Source organism: Uranotaenia lowii, chromosome 3, assembly GCF_029784155.1.
Source record: "Uranotaenia lowii strain MFRU-FL chromosome 3, ASM2978415v1, whole genome shotgun sequence".
Lineage (NCBI taxonomy): Eukaryota > Metazoa > Arthropoda > Insecta > Diptera > Culicidae > Uranotaenia > Uranotaenia lowii.
This window is the reverse complement of record NC_073693.1, coordinates 95,220,554-95,242,162: the sequence shown is the minus strand read 5'-3', so window position 1 is coordinate 95,242,162 and position 21,609 is coordinate 95,220,554. Positions and strand designations below refer to the sequence as shown.

At 35.8% G+C, this 21,609-nt stretch overlaps 2 protein-coding genes across 3 annotated transcripts in view; one reads left to right on the top strand and one right to left on the bottom strand.

The window, feature by feature from the left end:
* The window catches only part of LOC129751004 (uncharacterized), a 951,184-nt gene that overhangs the window by 291,512 nt on the left and 638,063 nt on the right, over nucleotides 1–21,609 (bottom strand). The gene's annotated exons all lie outside the window — the stretch shown is intronic.
* Nucleotides 1–21,609, top strand: part of LOC129751006 (phospholipid-transporting ATPase ABCA3-like) — a 39,895-nt gene that overhangs the window by 10,354 nt on the left and 7,932 nt on the right. The window contains exons 2-5 of the mRNA XM_055746242.1: nucleotides 5,199–5,502; nucleotides 5,572–5,758; nucleotides 5,822–6,079; nucleotides 6,155–6,409. Of these exons, the coding sequence (XP_055602217.1) occupies nucleotides 5,294–5,502; nucleotides 5,572–5,758; nucleotides 5,822–6,079; nucleotides 6,155–6,409 (909 nt within the window). The 5' untranslated portion in view covers nucleotides 5,199–5,293. The remainder of the gene's footprint in view (nucleotides 1–5,198; nucleotides 5,503–5,571; nucleotides 5,759–5,821; nucleotides 6,080–6,154; nucleotides 6,410–21,609) is intronic.

The following is a 21,609-nucleotide window of genomic DNA, read 5'->3' as shown; positions in this document are numbered from 1 at the left end:
ATTTTTAAAAACAGAAACTTTTGTCAAATAATTTTTCTAAATGTGACAAAAGGTCCAAAATACAAAATAATAACCCTGGAAGAAGATGACATTAAAATTATAGTCATATTTAGTGAATCACTCCACGAAATTCGCCATTCAACTAACGATGAGTGTGTTTTTATGATAAAAATAACTTGCAAGTGGTAAATTAAATAGAAAATAGTATGCTGATTTCCGGTTATTTGCTTAGGTAGAGGAAAAATTTAAAATAAAAGTGCTTCAGGATTAAAAGCATGAAACGTGGGTTAAACTAGTTGGAAAAGTTTTATTTAGAATTTCAAATCACAGACTGAAATTGGAATTGAATATCAATTGAGTATTGCCAATTTGCCTACAGTAGTTTATTAATGTTTGATTTTTCAAAATCAATTATTGGGAAAAGGGTGTAGGTAGAGTATTTAAACCTACGCAAATTTAAATATTCATCGCATTATTCATACTAATAGGGTAGATAAAGGCATAATGGACACCTTAAGGAAGACGCTTATTCAACCATACACAGAAAAATTTTTTTGACTATCACGTGTCACTGAAAACTGCAACCTTTAAAATAAATCACCTGTAATTCACAAAACCTGTAATTTTAAATTGTTTTCCTTGAAAGTTAACGAAGATTCATTTATTATTACAGCAAATGTCCTGTAAAAAAGATGTACACTAAAAATTAAATGTCACGTAATCATGTTTTCGACCTGTAAAATTACGGTAAATGTCCTGCTCCTTTTTGTTACAGGACATTTGCGTAATTTTACAGGAAATAATTTTTGCTGTGTAGAGAACAGCTATAATATGTTAATTACATCATTGTTTCGTGTTCAGACACTAAAATCACTGATCATACTGACAGGACACTTAGAACAAAAATTCGATCATTTTCTGGCTAATTTTTTTCGTCAAATTTAGCAGGTTCGCAATACCGACGGCAGGTGGCGAACCTATAATTTTTCCGGTAGAAATGCCCTGTAGGAAAAATGTACCTGTTTTGCACGTCTGAATCGCCTGTTTTTTTTTGCGAAAGTCGGGTGGCACTTTCTAACTGGGATAGCATTTCTTCAAATCGATCGATGCGCACTCTGGAATCGATATTGCGTACTATCGATTCCAGAGTGCGTAAATTATCCAAAAACCGAAATCGACTGTCCAGTCAGTATGGTCAGTGCTAAAATAGTCTGTTGCCCAATTGGCTGTAACTTGGAAAAGTAGATAAAAACGTTTAAAAATGAAATCATAATGATGTTATGAAATCGCTTGGAACATCTTTGTACCTGAAAATGAACTCATTTTCATAGGTGATGGAAAGAATTAGATAAACATGAGATATCGAAGAACGAAAGAACATAAACCATAAATATCATTGAAATTGGCTAACGCGCCGTCGTTGTACTGAAGCGGAGATAGCAGATTCATGTCTTTTTCGAATATTTCATGATATTTACGGCTTATGTTCTTTCGTTCTTCGATATCTCATGTTTCTCTAATTCTTTCCATCACCTACAAAAATGTTTAAAAATGCATTTAAAATTTTTTCGTCGAAAGCTGAAAATCAGTCACTGTAGGGGCATAATGTGAACCCCCTCTGGGGCAGTATAAGCACCATTTATCGGGGCACGCTGAGCGTTTTCTGCCAGGGAACATAGCAGCGAATTCAACTCGATAAAGTCAACTGCATAATAGAGCTACAGCTTGACTTGTTTCATCTGACGATTTGGCCTGTTGGTAAGGTGTCGGAGAGGAAATCAGAAGACTCGAGTTCGATTCCTGTTTGAGGTGATTTTTTTTCATTTACCATTCATGATCGAAGCATTTTGCACAAGACGGTGAGACGTAGATCCATCAAACAAAGCAATAACAAAAGATCTAGATTGTCTGTTTGTAGAATTCAAACAGTTCACACACGCTCATACATCATGTTTCTGGTGCTTTGTTTGGTGAATAATGCTACAAATCGTATAATGTAACAATCAAAAAAATTTCTCATGAATGGTATTTGAAATAAAATCACCTCGAACAGGGATCGAACTCGAGTCTTTTGATTTCCGCTCCGACACCTTACCAATAGGTTAAATCGTCAGATGAAATAAGTCAAGCTGTAGCTCTATTATTCAGTTGACTTCATCGAGTTGAAATCGCTGCTTGATTATACGGCAGAAAACGCTCATCGTGCCCATTATTATTCTGCCCCCCGTTATTCCAGCTGACGAATAAATCGTAACATTTTTGTTTTAAAACGTTGAAAAAATATTTCATATTTTAAAAATAATGAATGATTCGTTAGTAACTCTTAAAATGTAGGCATCCCAGATTTCACGGAATTATTCTGACATAAACGACCCGGAGGCCCGGGGCAATTGCCCCCGTTGCCCCTCCTCGTAATCCGGGATTGATTTTACCAAAACTGACCCATTTTAAAATCCACACTCCATATCAACAAAACTAGAGCTGATCGACCAAGATCTTATCAATGTTTTTATTTCAGGACGCCAAATTTTCCAAAATCAGTTATAAAACATAATCACTAAAAATGCTGTTTCCCTGTGTATTTAGTATTCAGTAGATACATTAGGTAGCATAAAAGAAAATAATAAAAGTGTTTAGAGTGAACCTAAATCTTTAGCAGATATAAATATGATGTTTAAAAATCGCGATACTAGCAAAATTGCATTTTTTTAAATATTCATTTTACAAACTTGGTTTAATAGCTTCGAATAAAAAATCGATATTTATACTGATTTTTTAAATTTGCATATCGAACACCGATTTTTTCGGGCTCGATAATACCGATATTATTTTGGCATCACTGAATACGTCGCATATTCCTTCCTGAGAAAGAACGGCACGAGAGAAGTTGAAATGGTGTGCATAGTCCGAATATACGTTCGACGAAGCGAATTGAAACAAACACACAAATGCTACTCATTTGTCTCAAGCTTTAACACATTCGTCGCCATGGGACCCATATTTGGGTGACGGGTGTATTTCCTGGAAAGTCCTGTCACCTAAAAAACGGGTGACGCTCTCTTACTTAAGTTAGCCGCTCAGTTTGTTCTCCCACTTTACTTTCTCGATACGAGTTTTTTTTTGGGCCCCCTCTGGTGAAACTAGCAAAATGAGCGTGGCGACGAACGTACGGGGAACTGAAATGAGGGGAGAAAATTCGTCAATGATCACACAAATTGTGCAGGCAATGATTGAATTTGCGGTAATTTGTGGCAATTTGTTGGAGAGAATTAGAAGGTTTGAGTTCACATGAGAGAAAACAGTACTCAGAAAAAGTACAAATGTGCTCATTGTTGCAATTTGTGAAGCAGTTGTGGAATTTTGATCATTACCACTTCCAATGCAAAGAATTCTCTCTTAATTTCAATCCTTTGCGAACGTACATAGGTCTCAAGCTCGTTTTTCGTTCTCTCTATCTCTCCAAGTTGCGAGGCATTCACTGAACCTCGAAAATACCCAAACTTGAGAACTTTCCCCGCCAACCCGAATGAAACTCCCTCCCTACAGGTTTGGCTATTGGTGGCATAGCACAAAGTCAAGCTCTTAAAGGAGAACTCATCCCCCAAAATCTGATACCGCAATAAAATGGAAATCAAAATAAAAAAAAAAATATCGCCAGGTACAGGAATCACACCCATACCTGCAATGGCTTTGCGATTACCATCTCAGGATGCTAACCGCTCGACCACCGGAGAGTTGTTGAGAGAGGCAGCTACATCATCGTATAAGTGAGACTTTCTGCGAATGAAGCGGGAATAAAAGTTATCCCCCAAAAAAAACAGTTCTTCGCTTTGAACTTACCCCCCAAACCTAAATCTGCCAGGATGGAGGTAACAGAATCAGATGCGCTTACAACAAAAACCCCCCAAAAAAACAGTTCTTTGCTTGAAGGACAAGTTTGGCTTATTGGCAAGCTGTGATTTTTTCACAAACTTAAGTTGTCAATCTTGAACTTAGGTTTGGCGGGTAGCAGTTCTCAAGTTTGGGTATTTTCGATTTTCAGTGTTCGTTCGTATCGAAAAACCTGTGCAGTAAGATTATTTGGTTGTTGTTGTTTTGCTTACAGTCTGCGTACGCCAATATATCCATCGCAGTTTTTAAAGCATTTTATATTTTATACAAGTGAATTTAAAGAACCGAGTACTATAGATTTCAGATTCGGATTTCATAACCAAATTTCGTAAATTTATTTTTCTGCCTATCGGTGAAATGTGGTTCTGAAATTGATAAAGATGGATAGATAAGTGAGGAGAAAATTTACAGATGTTGAAAAGAGCGAAAGAGCATTTTTGCGAGGAAACTTATTACGGCAAGCGCATCGATGGAACAATTGCGCGCAATAGGGAAGCTTTCTGGAGCTTATCGTACGCCATATTTTGCCCGTCCGGAGTATACGTGTTCACCACATGTAGACTTCGGACCAACCAGATTTCATTGTATAGGTTAAGGTAGTGCCACCTCTATCCCGGTACTACTTCTCCTAAATAATGAAATGTTGCGGGGTAAAGTATGGTGTATGTTAATAAGTTTCCTCGCAAAAATGCTCTTTCGCTCTTTTCAACATCTGTAAATTTTCCCCTCACTTCTCTATCCATCTTTATCAATTTCAGAACCACATTTCATCGATATGCCGAAAAATAAATTTACAAAATCAATTAACGGTGGTTAACTTATCTTAAGAATCAAATTTCAGAATCAAATTTCAGAATCAAATTTCAGATTTCAGATTTAAGATACAGATTTCACATATCAGATTTCCGATTGCAGGATTAAGATTCCTTTGATTTTTTTTTTAATTGTCGACAAAACCTTTCGAAAGTATTTAGCCGGATTGTTCGGACATGCTTTCGGGATCAGACGCCAGTTCCGGGGAATAATCGGTGCTACATTAATCCCGCAAAAGTACCCAGCTTTGCAGACTTTACTGAATAATCGACAACAACGGATGAATGTCACCTGATATGGCGAATACGTGAAATTACCTTACCTGATAAGAGCAGTTTTTGTTCCCTATCAAACTGGTTTGCCATTATCAGCTGTTTAATACTTAGGCAACTCAGAGACCAAATACTTGTCTGTAACCCTCCAAAAAGGCTGACTATAATGATTATTGAACTTATTGTTTTTTCTTCCTGTCATTATCATCATTTACAACTTAGAGCCCACTTCAAGAAGAAGCGTCTCGGCTACTTAGTGAGTCTGAACAGGAATACTTCCACGGGCCCGGAACGTTTTCCGGGGAAAAGTCATCATCATGGCGGCCACCTCCAATTGGGACAAATTTGTGCTGCTTCTTTGGAAAAACTGGATCATTCAGCTGCGCCACTATCTCCAGACGCTGTTCGAGATCCTGGTTCCGGTACTGTGCTGTTCCATCTTGCTTCTGGTTCGAGGCCTGGTGGATCCGGACTTTATCGAGAAAGAAACCATCTTCCGACGACTGGGTATCGAGAATCTCTTTCGGTGAGATTTTTTTTATATTTCATTCAAAAAGTTTTTTTAAGAAACCTCCTTTTTGTGTTCAAATTATAGATATGATTCCATTGCGGAGAATAAGTTGGTGTATTCGCCACAAAACGCCCTGCTGGACGATTTGATGAAAGACGCATCGCAATCACTGAATGTTAGCTTCGAAAGTTATGCGAATGCCCGGGAACTAGAGTCCACTTTAATGGAACGGGACATTTTGGCTGGCATTGAGTTCGACGACTTGTTGAAGGTTGGTACAGATACTTTTTAAAAATTGTAGAAAAAATACAATGTTCGCATTAACCTACTCCAGGATGCAACTGAACTTCCGGAAAAACTGTCCGTTGCGTTGAGATTTCCGGGTGAGCTGCGAATGGCCGGGTTTTTTGAAAACTGGCAAACGCGATTGCTGATGGTTCCGTTTTCCCCGAGACTTCGATCCCGTATCGATGACACAGGTGGTATACCCAATTATTTCATGGAAAACTTTGCATCGGTCCAAACGGCCATTTCCAAAGCCTTCCTTCGAGCTCGCAACCCCGATTTGAGGATGCCGTTTATTTATTTAAACGTGAGTATTTCCAAAAAACAAAATTTATTTTAAAAGGCAAATCGTTTTAAACTCTAAAATTTTTGTCCCCATCAGCGTTACCCATACCCGCCGTATTACAACGATCCGATTCTGGAACCGATGGTGGCGCTGCTTTCGCTGATCATCCTGCTCTCATTCTTCTATCCCTGCATCGTGATGATCAAACACATCACCATCGAAAAGGAGCGGCAACTGAAGGAGGCCATGAAGATTATGGGGCTGGCCAACTGGCTGCACTGGAGCGCCTGGTTCGTCAAGAACATGCTGCTGCTCGTTGTGTCCATATCGCTGATTACCATTTTGCTGTGTGTGAGTATTTCTTCAGATTTTCCTTTATTTACAAAATTTAGAATTAAATATTGCCATTTGACTTTCCAACTGCGAGACATCTTGATCCCGTATTTTCTTGGAGATCTACGTTAAGGATCTTTAACTATTGAACATTTTTTGAGTCACTTGTAAAGAGTTTTTGATTCTTCTATTTTTTTGAAAATCGGCCACTAAAAAGAACTTTCATATTTAGTGTAAGAACGATCATTTGAAAGATCGAGAGGAGAGAGAGGATCTGCACATTGATCCTTTTGGTTCAATTTGATCTCATTGAACTAAATCAGTGGTAGGGTGGGTGTTCCTAATTTGACATGGGTGCTTTATATCAACATACCGTTTGATATTGACTGTTTGTGACGTTTTTGCCTTTCTTTCAGAAAGGTATAGATTCGATAGGTACCTTTATAGGTACCTATCGAATCAGCTCGTCGAGTTCAGACGATGTCTGTGTATTTGTGTGTATTGGTGTGATTTTTTACAAACTTTTTTGCACGTTTTTGCAAAACTGGGCAGTACAATAAAAATGATTTTTATCTTAAAAAAATGATTTTTTTTCTTCTACGTCCTATAAAAGAAAGAAAAAAAAAACAAAATAGTTTGAAAATTAAATTTTCATAGTAATTATCATCAAATCATCACTCCAAAAAACGTGACAATTTGGCTTGCTAGCAACAACCAGCAATCACTAAAACCAAGATTATCGTATATATGACGTCAAATTATACGTGACGTCATAGATACGCGCTTGCTATTTAAAATTATGGACCTGTCGATGTGTGGAAGGGGGAACATACAGGCTTCACTCCCACTCAGGTTTAATGTCATCGTGACAGAAACCGTGTGGGAGGAACACGACAGTTCAAATTTTCCCGGCCAGTAGTTGTATGTTTTTCATTTTAATGGTTCAGTTTGAAACCGAACCATTTCAAAAATTTCAGAACTGAAGTTCCAAATTATTAAACATAAAAATGGTTTTTATCAAAGGGTACGACCCCGAATTAGAATGACTCAAGCATAAGGAGTAGACTATCACATCGCCTATTTCGCTAGTGATAGTAAGTCTCATCGGTCGCCAAACGATAGATTCTCAAGATTGCACAGATTGCTCTGAGAAAGGGAAAACGACACGGGGGGACGCGGACGATGCACGTACACCACAGGCCGTTCGTGCTCAGGGAGCTTTTTCCTATGCACGAACGACAGGAGAGAATTTCGCCCGTGGAAGCAAATTGAATCCAATAAGACAAATGCTACTGAATCCTCTCGAGCTTTAAGCTCTCGGGCTAGTTTTTTGTTCCCTTTTCTCTTCCTCTCTTCAGATCCTACGTTGCGCGATGAAAACTTTTCATTCGCATCAAAAACCTGTGCAATTGTTGCGTTGTTGTTGTTGGGGTTGGTGTCTAGCAAAAACGATGACGGCTTGGAAGTCAATCTGAACTTTCACTTGCTGAAACCCATGGAAGATGACCACCAAACAGTAGCACCACCAAGCCCTCCATAGTAGAGTTTGAAGCGTTTGGGATTTTTTTTTTGGAACATGCATATAAAGCTAAAAAGCTTATAATAATAAATGACAAAGTTGAAGAAACAGAAAAAACTGTCCGAATTAACCATTTTGGCCAGGTTGACCAAATGAAAAAATTACAAAAACGACAAAATTGACAAAATTGAAAAAAAATTGACAGAATAGACCAAATTGACGAAATTGACAAACTTGACATAATTCACTGATTTGACAAAAATGGCAAAATTGACACAATCGATAAAATTGGTCAAATTTACCAAATTGACGAGGACAACATCGACAAAATTGACAAAATTGACAAAATTGATAAAATTGATAGGACTGACAGAATTGACAAAATTGACTAAGACAAAATCGACAAAATTCACTATATTTACAAAATTCACAAAATTGACAAGATTGATTAAATTGAGAAAATTGGCCAAAACGACAATGACGAAATCGACAAAATTCACTAAATTGACAAAACTGAAAAGATTGACAGAAATGACAAATTTGATAAAACTGACAAAATTGACAAGATTGACAAAATTGACAAGATTTACAAAAGTGACAAAATTGACAAAACTGACAAAACTGACAAAACTGACAAAATTGACCAATTTGACAAAATTGACAAAATTGACAAAAAATGACAAATTTGACAAAATCGAGAAAATTGGCAAAATCATGAATATTGATAAAATTGACATTATTGACAAAATTGAAAAAAAAATGACAAAATTGACAAATTAGAAAAATTTGACAAAATAGACGAAATTGACAAAATTTACAAAAATGGCAAACTTACAAAATTAAAAATATTGCGATTTCAAAATTTTCAATATTTTTAATTTTCAAAATTTATTCCACCAATTTTCTACGTTTCGGTATCGTATTTTACTCTAGCAATTGAAATATTATCCAATAATTTTATCTATGTATTTGTTTTCTATCACTTGAGAGGTTGACTTATTTGAAATACATTCTTAATTTTTATACCCCTTCCATTTTGAAGTTACCATATGCTATAACCACTGATAAGCTATAACTCCAAAAGGAGTAAATTGAGTTAGATTTAATGTCATAGAAACGGAATCATACAAGATATTCCAGAATCTAGTCATTCAAAAACCTCCAATTAGTTGCAAATAATGTTATTGAATGAAAATTATGATAATATTTTTTTTTTTTTTTAATTTAAATATCGTTTATTAAGGCCTAATTACTTTTTAATGAAAGTTTTCACTGGCCGAGGGTCATTTGTCTTAATATTAGGGGAAGGTTGGAAAGGGTTAGGAGAGGGAGAAGGGAGTTGAGGGGGTTGGGGGGTATTCGATTTGATCTGTTCCATTTGGCTGGGGGGTCCATTTGCTTTCTCGCAACGTACTTCTTCGGCCTCGTCCGATGATTGCGAGGGAGAGGGCTGAGGGGTTATCCGTTTCCGAGGGGGGGATGCTGGTTTGAGATGTGCAGTGATTTGATTTGTTCGCTTCTGTTGAATCTGCTGCTGTCGTTGAATTGTTTCCTTCTGTTGAGTCTGGGCTGGTGGTTGAGGTGTGCTATTGTTCGTTGTTTTCTGTTGGTGCTGGTCTGTTGTTTTTACAATGCTGGCGAATGTGTTTGGTGTGCTATTCTTTTGCTGGATCATTTTTCTTGCAACTGTTATCGGGATATTTTGTTCGGTGGTAATTTTCAAGGCGGCTGTTTCGGCTAACCAAGTCGGGCACGATCTATTTATTGGCGAATGACCTTCAACTTTGCAGTTCCCACAGTACGGATGATTTTTACAGTTCTGGCTGTCATGCTCATTCGAGTTACATTTGCTGCACGAAAGGGGGCTGGTGCATTTTTGTTTTGTATGTCCGTACTGAAGGCAATTCCTACATAACAGGGGCAACGGGTAGTATAGTCGGGTTCGGACACGGAGGAATCCAAAATGGATAAACTCCGGTATGACCGTGCTACTGATGGTTAATATCAGCGTGGATGTACCGACAACTCCAGTGGGAGTTTTTTTTGTGATTCTCCGCACCTCAATCACTTTTTGGTGCGACAGTTCAGCGAGCAACTCTTGTTCATCCATTGATTGGGCTTCTTGGCAAGTGACAACACATTTTCGTTTGTTAAGACTGGGATGGCGTGCAATCACAATTGGTGTGCCATCGGTCAGACATGTCAACTTAGCAAGTTCTCGAATCTGATCTTTACTTCGGGTTTTGATCACGTACCAGCCGTGTTTTTTCTCGAAAAACCCTTCGATTTTCCCAACTTTCTCTACTGACCTGCCTATGATGAAGGGATTCTGCGGAAGTTTGTGACCATCAGCTGCTTTCAGAATCACGTAATAAAGACGTCCATGCAGGTTTTGTGGGTCCATCCATTCTGGAATCGTCCTATCTGGGGGTTCACCCGGCGATGGACTCATCGCACCGCTATCACTTTGCACTATTCAAACTCGAAAACAATTAGCCTTTGTCTTGCGAGAACCGACGAAAAAAGCGACCGGTCTCGATCGAGGCTGAGGAATGAAATTATGATAATATAAAAATACTCTTATCCTATTAAAAACTTTGAAACTTCATTTCCTAAATTCTTTATGGATTTACTGCGTATAAAATTCATTAATCATAATTCATTTTGTGCCATATGTACCCAAATGTAATTTACAGGCTGTAAGAAAGGCTACAATCCACTGTCAAGTGTATTAAATCGGGTTTTTTCGTACTCGAATTGATTTTGCGCAGTTTTTCTTACATGACTTCTATTTACACATTTTTTTTTTTGCCATTTTTTTTTTTAAATATATCTTTATTTGTACCAATTCATCATTACATTTATATTACATTAATACATTAAATTAGGTGTTCAGTTCAATAATGAACTTTCAGAGCCCTATAGTTAAATAATCACTAAAATTTATTTATTTGACTTAAATTTGCTGAGCGCAATCAAGCATTTTTATAAAGGAGAACATCCTGTCGTGTAAAAAATATTTTAAACTTAAAACTAAAAACTAAAGCTATCCTAAAATTAAACTAATTGTAGAGAGAGCGAATCTCTGCGATGGAAGACTGCATCGATTTGCCTCTGAAGTTGGAGATTATTTTATTGGCCATCTCTTCGATAGATTCAATGCCTGCAATCCGATGAAGATCTTCGGTGCTGTGCCAAGGTGGAAGCCGCAAAATCATTTTCAGAACCTTGTTCTGAATCCTCTGGATGGCCTTCTTCCTCGTCGCGCAGCAGCTAGACCAAATCGGAACTGCATACATTATCGCTGGTCGGAAGACTTGCTTGTAAATAAGCATCTTATTCTTCAGGCAAAGTCGGGATTTCCTGTTGATGAGAGAATAAAGAGATTTAGTGTATTTATTACATTTAGATTGAATATCTTCAATGTGATTCTTAAAAGAAAGATTCCGATCAAGTGTGAGTCCCAAGTACTTCACGTGATCAGACCATTCTAAAGAAGCCCCATTAAAAGTTATGGAATGATTTTCATTAGGTTTTAAAAAATTTGCTCTTGGCTTATGGGGAAATAAAATAAGTTGAGTTTTGGAAGCGTTAGGAGAAATTTTCCACATTTTCAAGTAATTCAAAAAGGAATTTAAATTTTGTTGCAATCTACTGCGTACCACCCGTAAATTTCGACCTTTGGCTGAAAGCAAAGTATCATCAGCAAATAATCTTCTACCTTTTCCTTCTGGTACATCAGGAAGATCAGAAGTAAAAATATTGTATAAGATTGGCCCAAGTATACTACCCTGAGGGACACCAGCTCTAATGGGAGTCCTTTCAGAGCATGAATTTTGATAGCTTACTTGTAAGGTTCGGCTAGTCAAATAATTTTGAATAATTTTGGTGAGATATACAGGAAAATCAAATCGAGCTAATTTAGCTACTAAACCTTTGTGCCAAACACTGTCAAAAGCTTTTTCAATATCAAGAAGAGCAACACCAGTTGAATAACCTTCAGATTTGCTAGCGTTAATCATATTAGTTACACTCAAAAGTTGATGTGTAGTAGAATGTCCATGACGAAAACCAAATTGTTCATCAGGGAAAATAGAATTCTGATTAATGTGAATCATCATTCTATTCAAAATAACTCTCTCAAATAGTTTACTTAAAGAAGGAAGCAAACTAATTGGTCGATAACTTGAAGGCTCTGAAGCACTTTTTCCAGGTTTCAAAATTGGAGTTACTTTGGCATTTTTCCATTTATTGGGAAAATAAGCCAAATGAAAACATTTATTGAAGATTTTAACTAAAAAATTTAAAGTGCTTTCAGGCAACTTTTTAATAAGAATATAGAAAATCCCATCTTCCCCTGGAGCTTTCATATTTTTAAATTTTTTGAAAATCAATTTAAGTTCATCAATATTTGTCTCACAAGAACTTTCAAATACATTTTGTTTAGAAAGAATATCATCAAATTCAAGGGAAATTTGAGCATCAATTGGACTTACAACGTTTAAATTAAAATCATGAGCAGACTCAAATTGTTGGGCTAATTTTCGAGCTTTTTCTGCATTAGTTAAAAGAAGTTTATCCCCATCTTTCAAAGTAGGAATTGGCTTCTGGGGCTTTTTCAGAATTTTAGTTAATTTCCAAAATGGCTTTGAGTAGGGTTTTATGTCCTCTACTGCTTTAGCAAAATTTTCATTACGAATGAAATTTAAACGACGTTTGATCTCTTTTTGAAGGTCGCTATAAATTAATTTCAAATAAGGATCCCTAGTACGTTGATATTGGCGTCGACGAATGTTTTTCAGTCGTATCAAAAACTGAAGATCATCATCGATCAAAGGTTGATTAAATTTATGTTTAACTTTGGGTATTGAAGCGGCTTTAGCATTGACTATTGAAGTTGTCAAATTTTCTACAGCCAAATCAATATCTTCTATTGAATTCAGTGGAACGTTTACATCTAAATTACGTTCAATAAAATTCATGTATCGCTCCCAGTTAGCCTTTTGAAAGTTAAAAGCTGATTTTAAAGGGTTTTCAATGGGACTTTGGGATAAAGAAAATGTTACTGGAAGGTGGTCTGAATCGAGGTCCGCATGAGTAACTAATTGACTACAATGCTCGCCTAAATCCGTTAGAACCAAATCAATTGTGGAGGGATTTCTAATTGAAGAAAAACAAGTATGCCCATTAGGATATTCAACAGTATAATAACCTGCAGAGCAGTCATTAAACAAAATATTCCCATTTGAATTTGATGAAATATTATTCCAAGATCGGTGTTTTGCATTAAAGTCACCAATAATAAAAAATTTAGATTTATTTCTGGTGAGTTTTTGTAAATCTCCCTTCAAAAAATTTTTCTGTTCACCGCTACATTGAAAAGGCAAATATGCGGCAACAATTATAATTTTCCCCATAGAAGTTTCTAATTCAATTCCAATTGTTTCTAAGACTTTTGTATTGAAAGAAGGAAGAAGTCTAAATTTGAGACGACTATTGATGACAATAGCTACACCCCCACCTTGTCGATCAAGTCGATCATTTCGTAAAATTTTAAAGAAAGCATTGCTTTTCAAGTTATTGTCTGGCTTTAAAAAAGTTTCAGTGATGGCAGCAATATGTATGTTTTGAGTTTTCAAAAATAAAAAGAATTCATCTTGGTTAGCCAGCAAAGATCTAGCATTCCAATTCATAATATTTAAACATCTATTTGGATCCATGAGGGAATCGTAAAGTCATAATAATTTTGTTAGCATAATTAAAAGAAGTTTGGAAAGCTTCAAACATTGAATTTGCTTTCAACATAAGTTGCATCATTTCCATTAAATTTTGATGCAAAAATTTTAATTTTTCCTCAGTAATCTCACCCAAATCAACAAAATTGTTAGGATCAGAAAAGGAAGGAGAAGAAAAAGTATTTGAATTTCGGGGATTTTCCCAAGCCTTCGCATGAACGTTGAGACTTGGTTTTTCCCCATTTTTATTAGTTAAACCTGAAGAGGGAAACCCATTTTCAACCACCTCTGAGAACGATAAACAACGAGTCTGTGGCGCAGAATCAGCCCAGGTAACATTAAAATCTCTCCGGGTATTACCCAGCCGTGATTCCAATGTAGGCCGAGGCTGACCGCGAACAGGCAGGTTGTTTGCCGGTCTGACGTGTGAAGACGAAAAAGAGGAAGGAGGAGGAGAAACTTTTCTGGAAACTTTGGGATTTTTCCTAGAAGCAACAATTTTTGCCCTAACGGGACAGTCTAGAGAATTCGAGGAATGATTACCTGCGCAATTCGCACACTTAAAAAATTCTGTTTTTGGCTTATCACCACCAAAAAGGCATTTAGATTTTTCATGATCGAATGAGCCGCAAAACATGCATCTGGCATTCATTCTACAATTTTTAGTGCCATGACAAAAAGCTTGACAACGACGACATTGCGTAATATTTTGAAGAAAATTGGTAGAAGATTTACGAAAAGGTTCGAATTTGACTCGACAATGAAACATAAGACGAGCCTTTTCAAGAATTTGCAAATTATTAACCTGATCCTTTTTAAAATGGATCAAATAAAGTTCAGGAGCAAAACCAACACTACTGATATTATTCGTGTTGGTTCTTTTCCTCATTTGAATTACTTGAATTGGAGAAAAACCTAACAAAGAATTTAATTCAGCTGTGATCTCATCCGGTGTCTGATCGCCAGTGAGACCACGAAGTACAACTTTAAATGGACGATCACTTCTAGTGTCGTACGTAAAAAATTGGTGTTTTTTATTATTCAAATAATTTAAAACCTTTTGAAAATCATTAAAAGATTCCGCCAATATACGAGCAGTTCCCCTTCGACCGATCTGAAAAGAAATCTTCACATCCTTGACGGAAGTGACGATTTCTTTTCGAAAGGCATTGAAGTCAGGAATCGTGACCGTTATTGGTGGAATCTTTTCTTTTTTAAGAGTATAAGAAGAAGAAGGTTTCTTAGTACTCTTATCAGAATTAAATATGAATATTTCCTCATCACCGATGTTATGAAGGACATCGAAAGAATTGGAAATTTCAACTTTTTTGGCAGATGGCCCTGGATTAGGTTCAGCAATCCGTTTTCTTCCGGCCCTTGAGCCGGCCGAAGACTTCCCCATGCTGGCCATAATCACGGTTATTTTCCACGGTTCTCGCAAATGAACACGTTATTTATGGAAAGCCTACTTGGCAAATAGGACTGATAAGCAAAATAAAATAAATGTGGTGTTAAAGCATTAAATTAAAAAAATGAATCGATCTCACCAAAGTCCGTAAAAAGGTGGTATGTTTCTGCCCCAATTATTCCTGAATCCAGTCATTTGGAAATGGGTTGCATCCAAATATTTTTTTTAAATATCTGTTGCCTACACAGCAAAAAAAGAAGTGTGATATTACATCAAATACCTGCACATAACTTGAGTCGCAAAAGGTACCTAATTTTACATTGTCTTGATGTACCCGGCTGTTTGGAGACAAAGAATATGTTTCGTACCGCTGATCCATATGGGCCAAATTTCCTAAAAAATGAAAAATAATGAAATTATTTTTCAAGCTGTGGGTTTGCTTATATTTTTGATTAATTTTGGTAGTACTTACTAAAGAAACTATAGTAAACAAAGAGGCGCAATCTGATCCCTTTTGAAATATTGAGCTTGCAACCCTGCTGTAGGGCTGCCTTTAAGATTGCTTGGTTTTGCTCGATTGGAATGACACTGACAGAAAATCAAAAATTCCAATCGTGACATTTCGTCTCTTTGTTTACTATAGGCTCGTTAGTACTTACAAGCCAAACAAATACAGCTGAAGTCCGTAATCCGTTTCTTAATTTTTGAAATGAAATCAAATTTGAAAGTCAACAAAGGAAAACATTGACTACTTGATGCGATATCACAAAGAAGGTTGTGATATTACACTTCACGACGTATTCGAGTTGTGTACATCATTTAGATGTATTATTGCAACAGAAATCCATAATCCCCAGAAATTACATCGTCCATCGTTACATTTTTTTTGCTGTGTATGAGCAACGCGCTGTAGAGCCGTAATCAATTACAATGAGGCTTGTCGGGAAGCGCCCTAAACTAGCGACCGCTTGGAGTCGCCACTCTCAGTACACGCTCAATCTATAATTCTCAAAACAATACACGCTGTATATAGGTTCCGTAGACCGGTGGAGATCAATTTATGGTTTGAAAACATTATTTGAATCAGCTAAAAAAAAAATCAAATTTTTGTTTCAAATTTGTTATTTTTTTAAATTAAATTTTACCAATAATATCATTTCGACTCTTTTAATTCTACAATTTTACTTTTTCTTTTCTTTTTCTCCACTTCACTTGCACTTTTCCTCCTGTTTGCTTAGCAAAAGAATCTTCCATATATTGCCAGAACAGAACCGCTCCCGATTTTTTCCTCTGTCTGATAATTCGCCCAGCAGCATAATCTTCACCAGCTGGGGTTGATTACCAGCGTCTTGCTCACAGCCTAGTCTGAGTTCCTGCTGCGGACGATGGTTCCTTAACCGGAATAATTTTCGGTTTCTGATATTTCCGGTTGACATTTGTTGATAAAATCTGTAAATTTAGACAATAGGGAAGAATGACAGCATGCTGTTAAACTCCCGGAAAAAAAAATGTAAATTTAGAGCAAGAAAAAATAAATTAAATGCGATTCGCACGCTTTCCGAAATTCTTCCTGTTGGTGGCAAATTTGTCAACTCCCGTCTTATTCCAAAAGACAGGTTATTGGTAAAACTATTGAAACCTCACCTTGCTGGACCCGGGACACATCACAAAAGGCCAAGCTTTTGATGCTTTCTTGCAAATTCCTTATCAGGAATCGCTTAGTGCGGTATTTTTTCCGGCTGCTGCATATTCTTTCCATATCCTTCCCGGTTCCTGGAGATAAACAAAACCGCCGGTACCGTTGCACTTCGACAGTACCTGCAGGTTAAATGCTCTTCTTGTAATTTAAATTAATTTCTTTACTTTTTCTTGTTGTCCTTTTTCTTGTTCTATGCCGACTGTCATTTCGTACTACACGATGATCAAAAACTACTCAATCCAGTGCTTGGTAGAGATTTTTTTTTCGATCTCTGAATAAGTTTCAATCAAATTTCTTCAGCCATATCTGAGTTATTTTCCGACTTTTTCATGAAGAAAAATAATAATATGGTAGGCTTGGAAAGAGTATCATTGGATTAAAATGTCAAATATTCCTCACAAATATTATTTTATTTGTACCCAATAAAAGATTCATGTACTGAATCCTTTTCGTAGCTTTAAAATGCTTGTTTAGCCTTCGAAACAAAAACATATTTAAAGAAATAACAAAGTTTTTTTAGTTCTTAAATTTATTGATACACACAGGCAAATTCTTATTATAATTTTCATATGATGAACTGCTTTTTAGTGTGCAAAATTATTTTTTATAAGAATGTTATGAAATTCTTCCAATTTTTATACAAAACTCTTATGAAACAATAGAAGAAATGGAATTGTAAAGGAATAATAAACACATTCAAAACAGTCATTTATTTCATCATCTTGAACCGCACTCTCCAGTTGTAAAGCTCCTGCTTTTCTTTCACTTCAATGCGATTTTGATCTTGCAAATTGTAAGTTTAAGCTAATTTTATTTTGTTTAAAATATTTGTTAATTTGATAGGCATATTTCATGTTGTATTCACTTTTCAGCTTCGTTATTGGCAAAGTCGCGAGGCGCTATAAAACTTTTTATGGAATCGGTTGTTGAAAGACAGCTGATTGTCACCATGATGTTATTTCATAAAAATTAAGCAGAAAATAAAATGATATAAAAACTTATTTTAAATTATTTTAATTCTATGCGACATTTCCTCTCTCCATTCACTTTTCGCCTTAAAATAGCAATGTAATTTTTCATAAGATTATTATGAATAGAAAAAAACCATATGATTACACATTAACTATCATTTATTAAATTTCGTGTAGCGTGTCTGAAACAGATTAAAAAAAAAGGGTCAATTTGGTCAATTTCGATGAAGCAGAGATGCCAAGATTTCTCAAAACCTGAAGATAGTAAAACTAAAACTAATATGTTTTATTTATTAAATACTTTTTAAGGAAGAACCCGGACAAATATCATCGAAATTCATTGGGGCTTATTTTGAGGGGTCGGGGGATAAGAAGCATGAAGTTTGAATTGGTCATTCTGACTCCAGGAAAGAAGTATAACCTTCAAAGTCATGCAGTTTGCATTTCATATGAGCCAACATTTCAATTGAATTCAAACTCTGGTCTAAGAGGTGAAATATGGTGCGTCACTTATGAGCTTCTTCATCTGACAGGATTAAGTATTATTAAGTTCAATCTGTAGCTTTCCAGCAAACATTTAAGAAAGTATGTATGTCGTATGAAAAACAGAACTATACTTACCATAAAAGAGTGATAATAGCATATAGCTACAGAAGTGAAGACAACATATCTATAATTTTCCCACAAAATATGTCTTAATAGTCGGTTTTCTCTTTTACGATGTCATATTAGCTAGGTTGAAGTGTCACTTAGTACATAAACAAAAACTATGTTTTGAAAATGAATTTATATTTGATTAGAATACTTTTTTCAAATTTTAAAATCTTTTCTATAATCAAACTCAATCATTTAGCATACAAGCTTAAATATTTGGTTAATTTCAATTGATTTAGGTTTAATATTTCTGGGATATTCTTGTTAACAGTATAAGAGAAACTTTGTTTTCGAAAGTTTTTCTAGTTAATTAGAAATCAACATATTTCTTTGTGACAATTCAATAAATTTAACACGAAATTCAACACAGTTCAGAATTTAGGTTTAAGAAAAAATTAATTTTTGTACAAGAAAACACAAAAATTAATAAAACATAATGCAACTGGCACCCTTGGCATCGTTCGAAAAGTAAACAAACCGGAAAAAATCTAAAAGTTTTTCGCGATTTTAACAATTTTCACCACCTCGTTCGGTATTAAGACCGAGCGCAAAAGCTGCGGAACATTAATGGAAAACTTTAGAACTCTTCAAAAAGTGTGCCACCCTCATCCAAAAAATTTAAAAAATGTAAGTATAATTTTTTTCATACTAAATTTTAGCAAAAAGAACCAATTTGATCAGCACCACCTGTTAGTGAATAGTGAACTAGGTTATCAAAAATCATACGCCATTGAAATAATCAACTTTTTTCACTAATCACTAATCACTAATCGTACTTCTATAGCCAGAACTTATGTCTGAGTCCCAAAGAATAATAAGTATCTTATTATTCTTCTTGTCTTTGTCCATGTTTTTAATTATTTTAACATAAAAACATTAAAATGATCAAAAACATAAAATGGTTGGGCCTACCATAGAGCAGAGAACGCAGAGACATCCGGAACACAGGAACAGGAAGAAACGTGGACCACCAGTACCATACGTTTCGAATGGGCAGTATTGTTGGAAGCATGCTAAGAAAAATGCTCCTTGATGAAGAAACCATGTGCAATCTAAAGTTATTTTGCCAATCACTAGGATCGTTCTGGGGCTGGAAATGATTTATTTTGTACACAGAAATCCCAAACCTAAGTATTTTGAGGAATGTAATAAACAAAAAAAATCTTTAAAAATTTAAGCTTTTTTCTTGGACTGTTTTGGATTTCGATGTACAATCATTTCTGGTCATCGACCAAGGATAAAGCGCCTTTACTCGCTCTCGAAAGTTCTCCACAAATCAAAAATTTGGAGTTCTTAACTAAAGTTATTGATTGAAAAACTGATCGAAGATTGAAAATTAAAGAACTAGAAAAAGAAAAAGGAACGTCCTCACCGGTTTTCTGCTAACTTCCGCCTCTCGCTGCTGACCTCTTCCGGTATCAAAAATTTTGTCACACATTTCTCAAGAATTCAATTTCCTGATTTCACTCCTGAGCGTATTACGCGGAAGGTATTTTCTTCAACTCGAGACACACATTAGAACCTTGTTTCTGTTCCATCCCATTTTTATCTACTTCAATTTTCACTTGTTTATCAAAAGAAACCATAATAAATATCTTCGATCACTTGCAATGTCCATTCCCCAATGCCCTCGCACGTATCTAAACAATTAAACAAAACCTCCCGTTCCTTGCATTTACAACACTTCTAAACTAAGGTTGCCAGAATTTTTCCCACTCCCATCCGGGCCTAGCAATTCCGGGCATTTTTTCAAAAAAAAACCTGGCAAAATCCGGGCATGGATTTCAATTTTTCAAATCCAAAAACCGGGCAAAAACCGGGCAAAATTTAGGTGTTATTATACATAAAAGCAAAGAAAAAATGCAAAAAAAAAAATTAAATTAATATTTTATTAATGTAATTGCAGACTTCCAAAAACTTTTTGGAACACTTAAATATTTAAAGGTTTATAAAAGTAAATCAGCGAAATTATTTGAAACAACCGTTGAAAATTTCCATACCGTTAATCGATTTTGCTGAAACTTACTCAAAAACTTTGAATTTTATTGGTTTCTTTGTGAAAATTGTGAAAAAATCCAGGCAATATCCGGACTTTTTTCACGATATCCGGGCAACCGGGCCGGACCGGACTTTTTCGAAATTTCGCATCAAATATCCAGGCAAACCCGGATAAAACCGGGCAATCTGGCAAGCTTATTCTAAACCATCAAAATCAAACCCTCCTCGGCAATTAAGGCAGAAACACAATACAGCGTCGGTCGTCGCGTCACGTCAGCGGTCAACGCTGTCGATAAGTACTAAAACGCGGACGCGACGCACCCGACAATTTTTGCATCACAATTCAGCGTCAAGAGACATCTTAGATGTCTTAGATGTCTTAGACATCTTAGATATCTCTTGACGCTGAATTGTGATGCAAAAATTGTCGGGTGCGTCGCGTCCGCGTTTTAGTACTTATCGACAGCGTTGACCGCTGACGTGACGCGACGACCGACGCTGTATTGTGTTTCTGCCTTTAAACTGTGCAAAAAAACTTCCTGAAGCTACCGAACTGAGCACTTCAAAAACAACAACGATATTCAGTGCAATAAAAACTGATACTCATGAATCATTCGTCAATTGATTATTGGTATCAAAAATCCAAACTTTCTCTCGAAAATGACAGAAAACGACCAAATTCAACGCAGAAAAAACAAACGCGACCGCACTCGACCAAGGCCTACTCGTTTCTCCCAATTGAAATAATCAACTTTTTTGTCAAATCTAAAACTGGATTATAACTTTTAATTTTCGTTGTATGAATGATCTGGAAACAATACCAGCTTTTGAAACCATACTTGTTCGATTTGTGCTAATTTTGATTAATCGAAAAAATGGTGAAAAATGTGAGCTAGGGCTTTTGTGTTGTGGACATTTTTACTACTTTTGTGATTCTTAAATTAAATGCATCTTCTTTTAAAATTGTCTTATTACTTTTATTGTATTAAGAAATAGAATGGGGTTTTGAGATGTTTTTTTGTCAAAATTGAGACCTAAGGTAAGATTAGAAAAGAAGAAATTTTAACCACTTCTAAAGGAACAGAAAAACGGCAGTAAATCGACAAATATTTTCAATATTTGCAACCGAAAAACTACTGGCATTAAATTATTTAGCCCACATGATCATGCCATTTTTTATTTGAAAATGTTTTCTGAACGATAAAGTTTTTCGTCAAACTGATGTTGGAATATA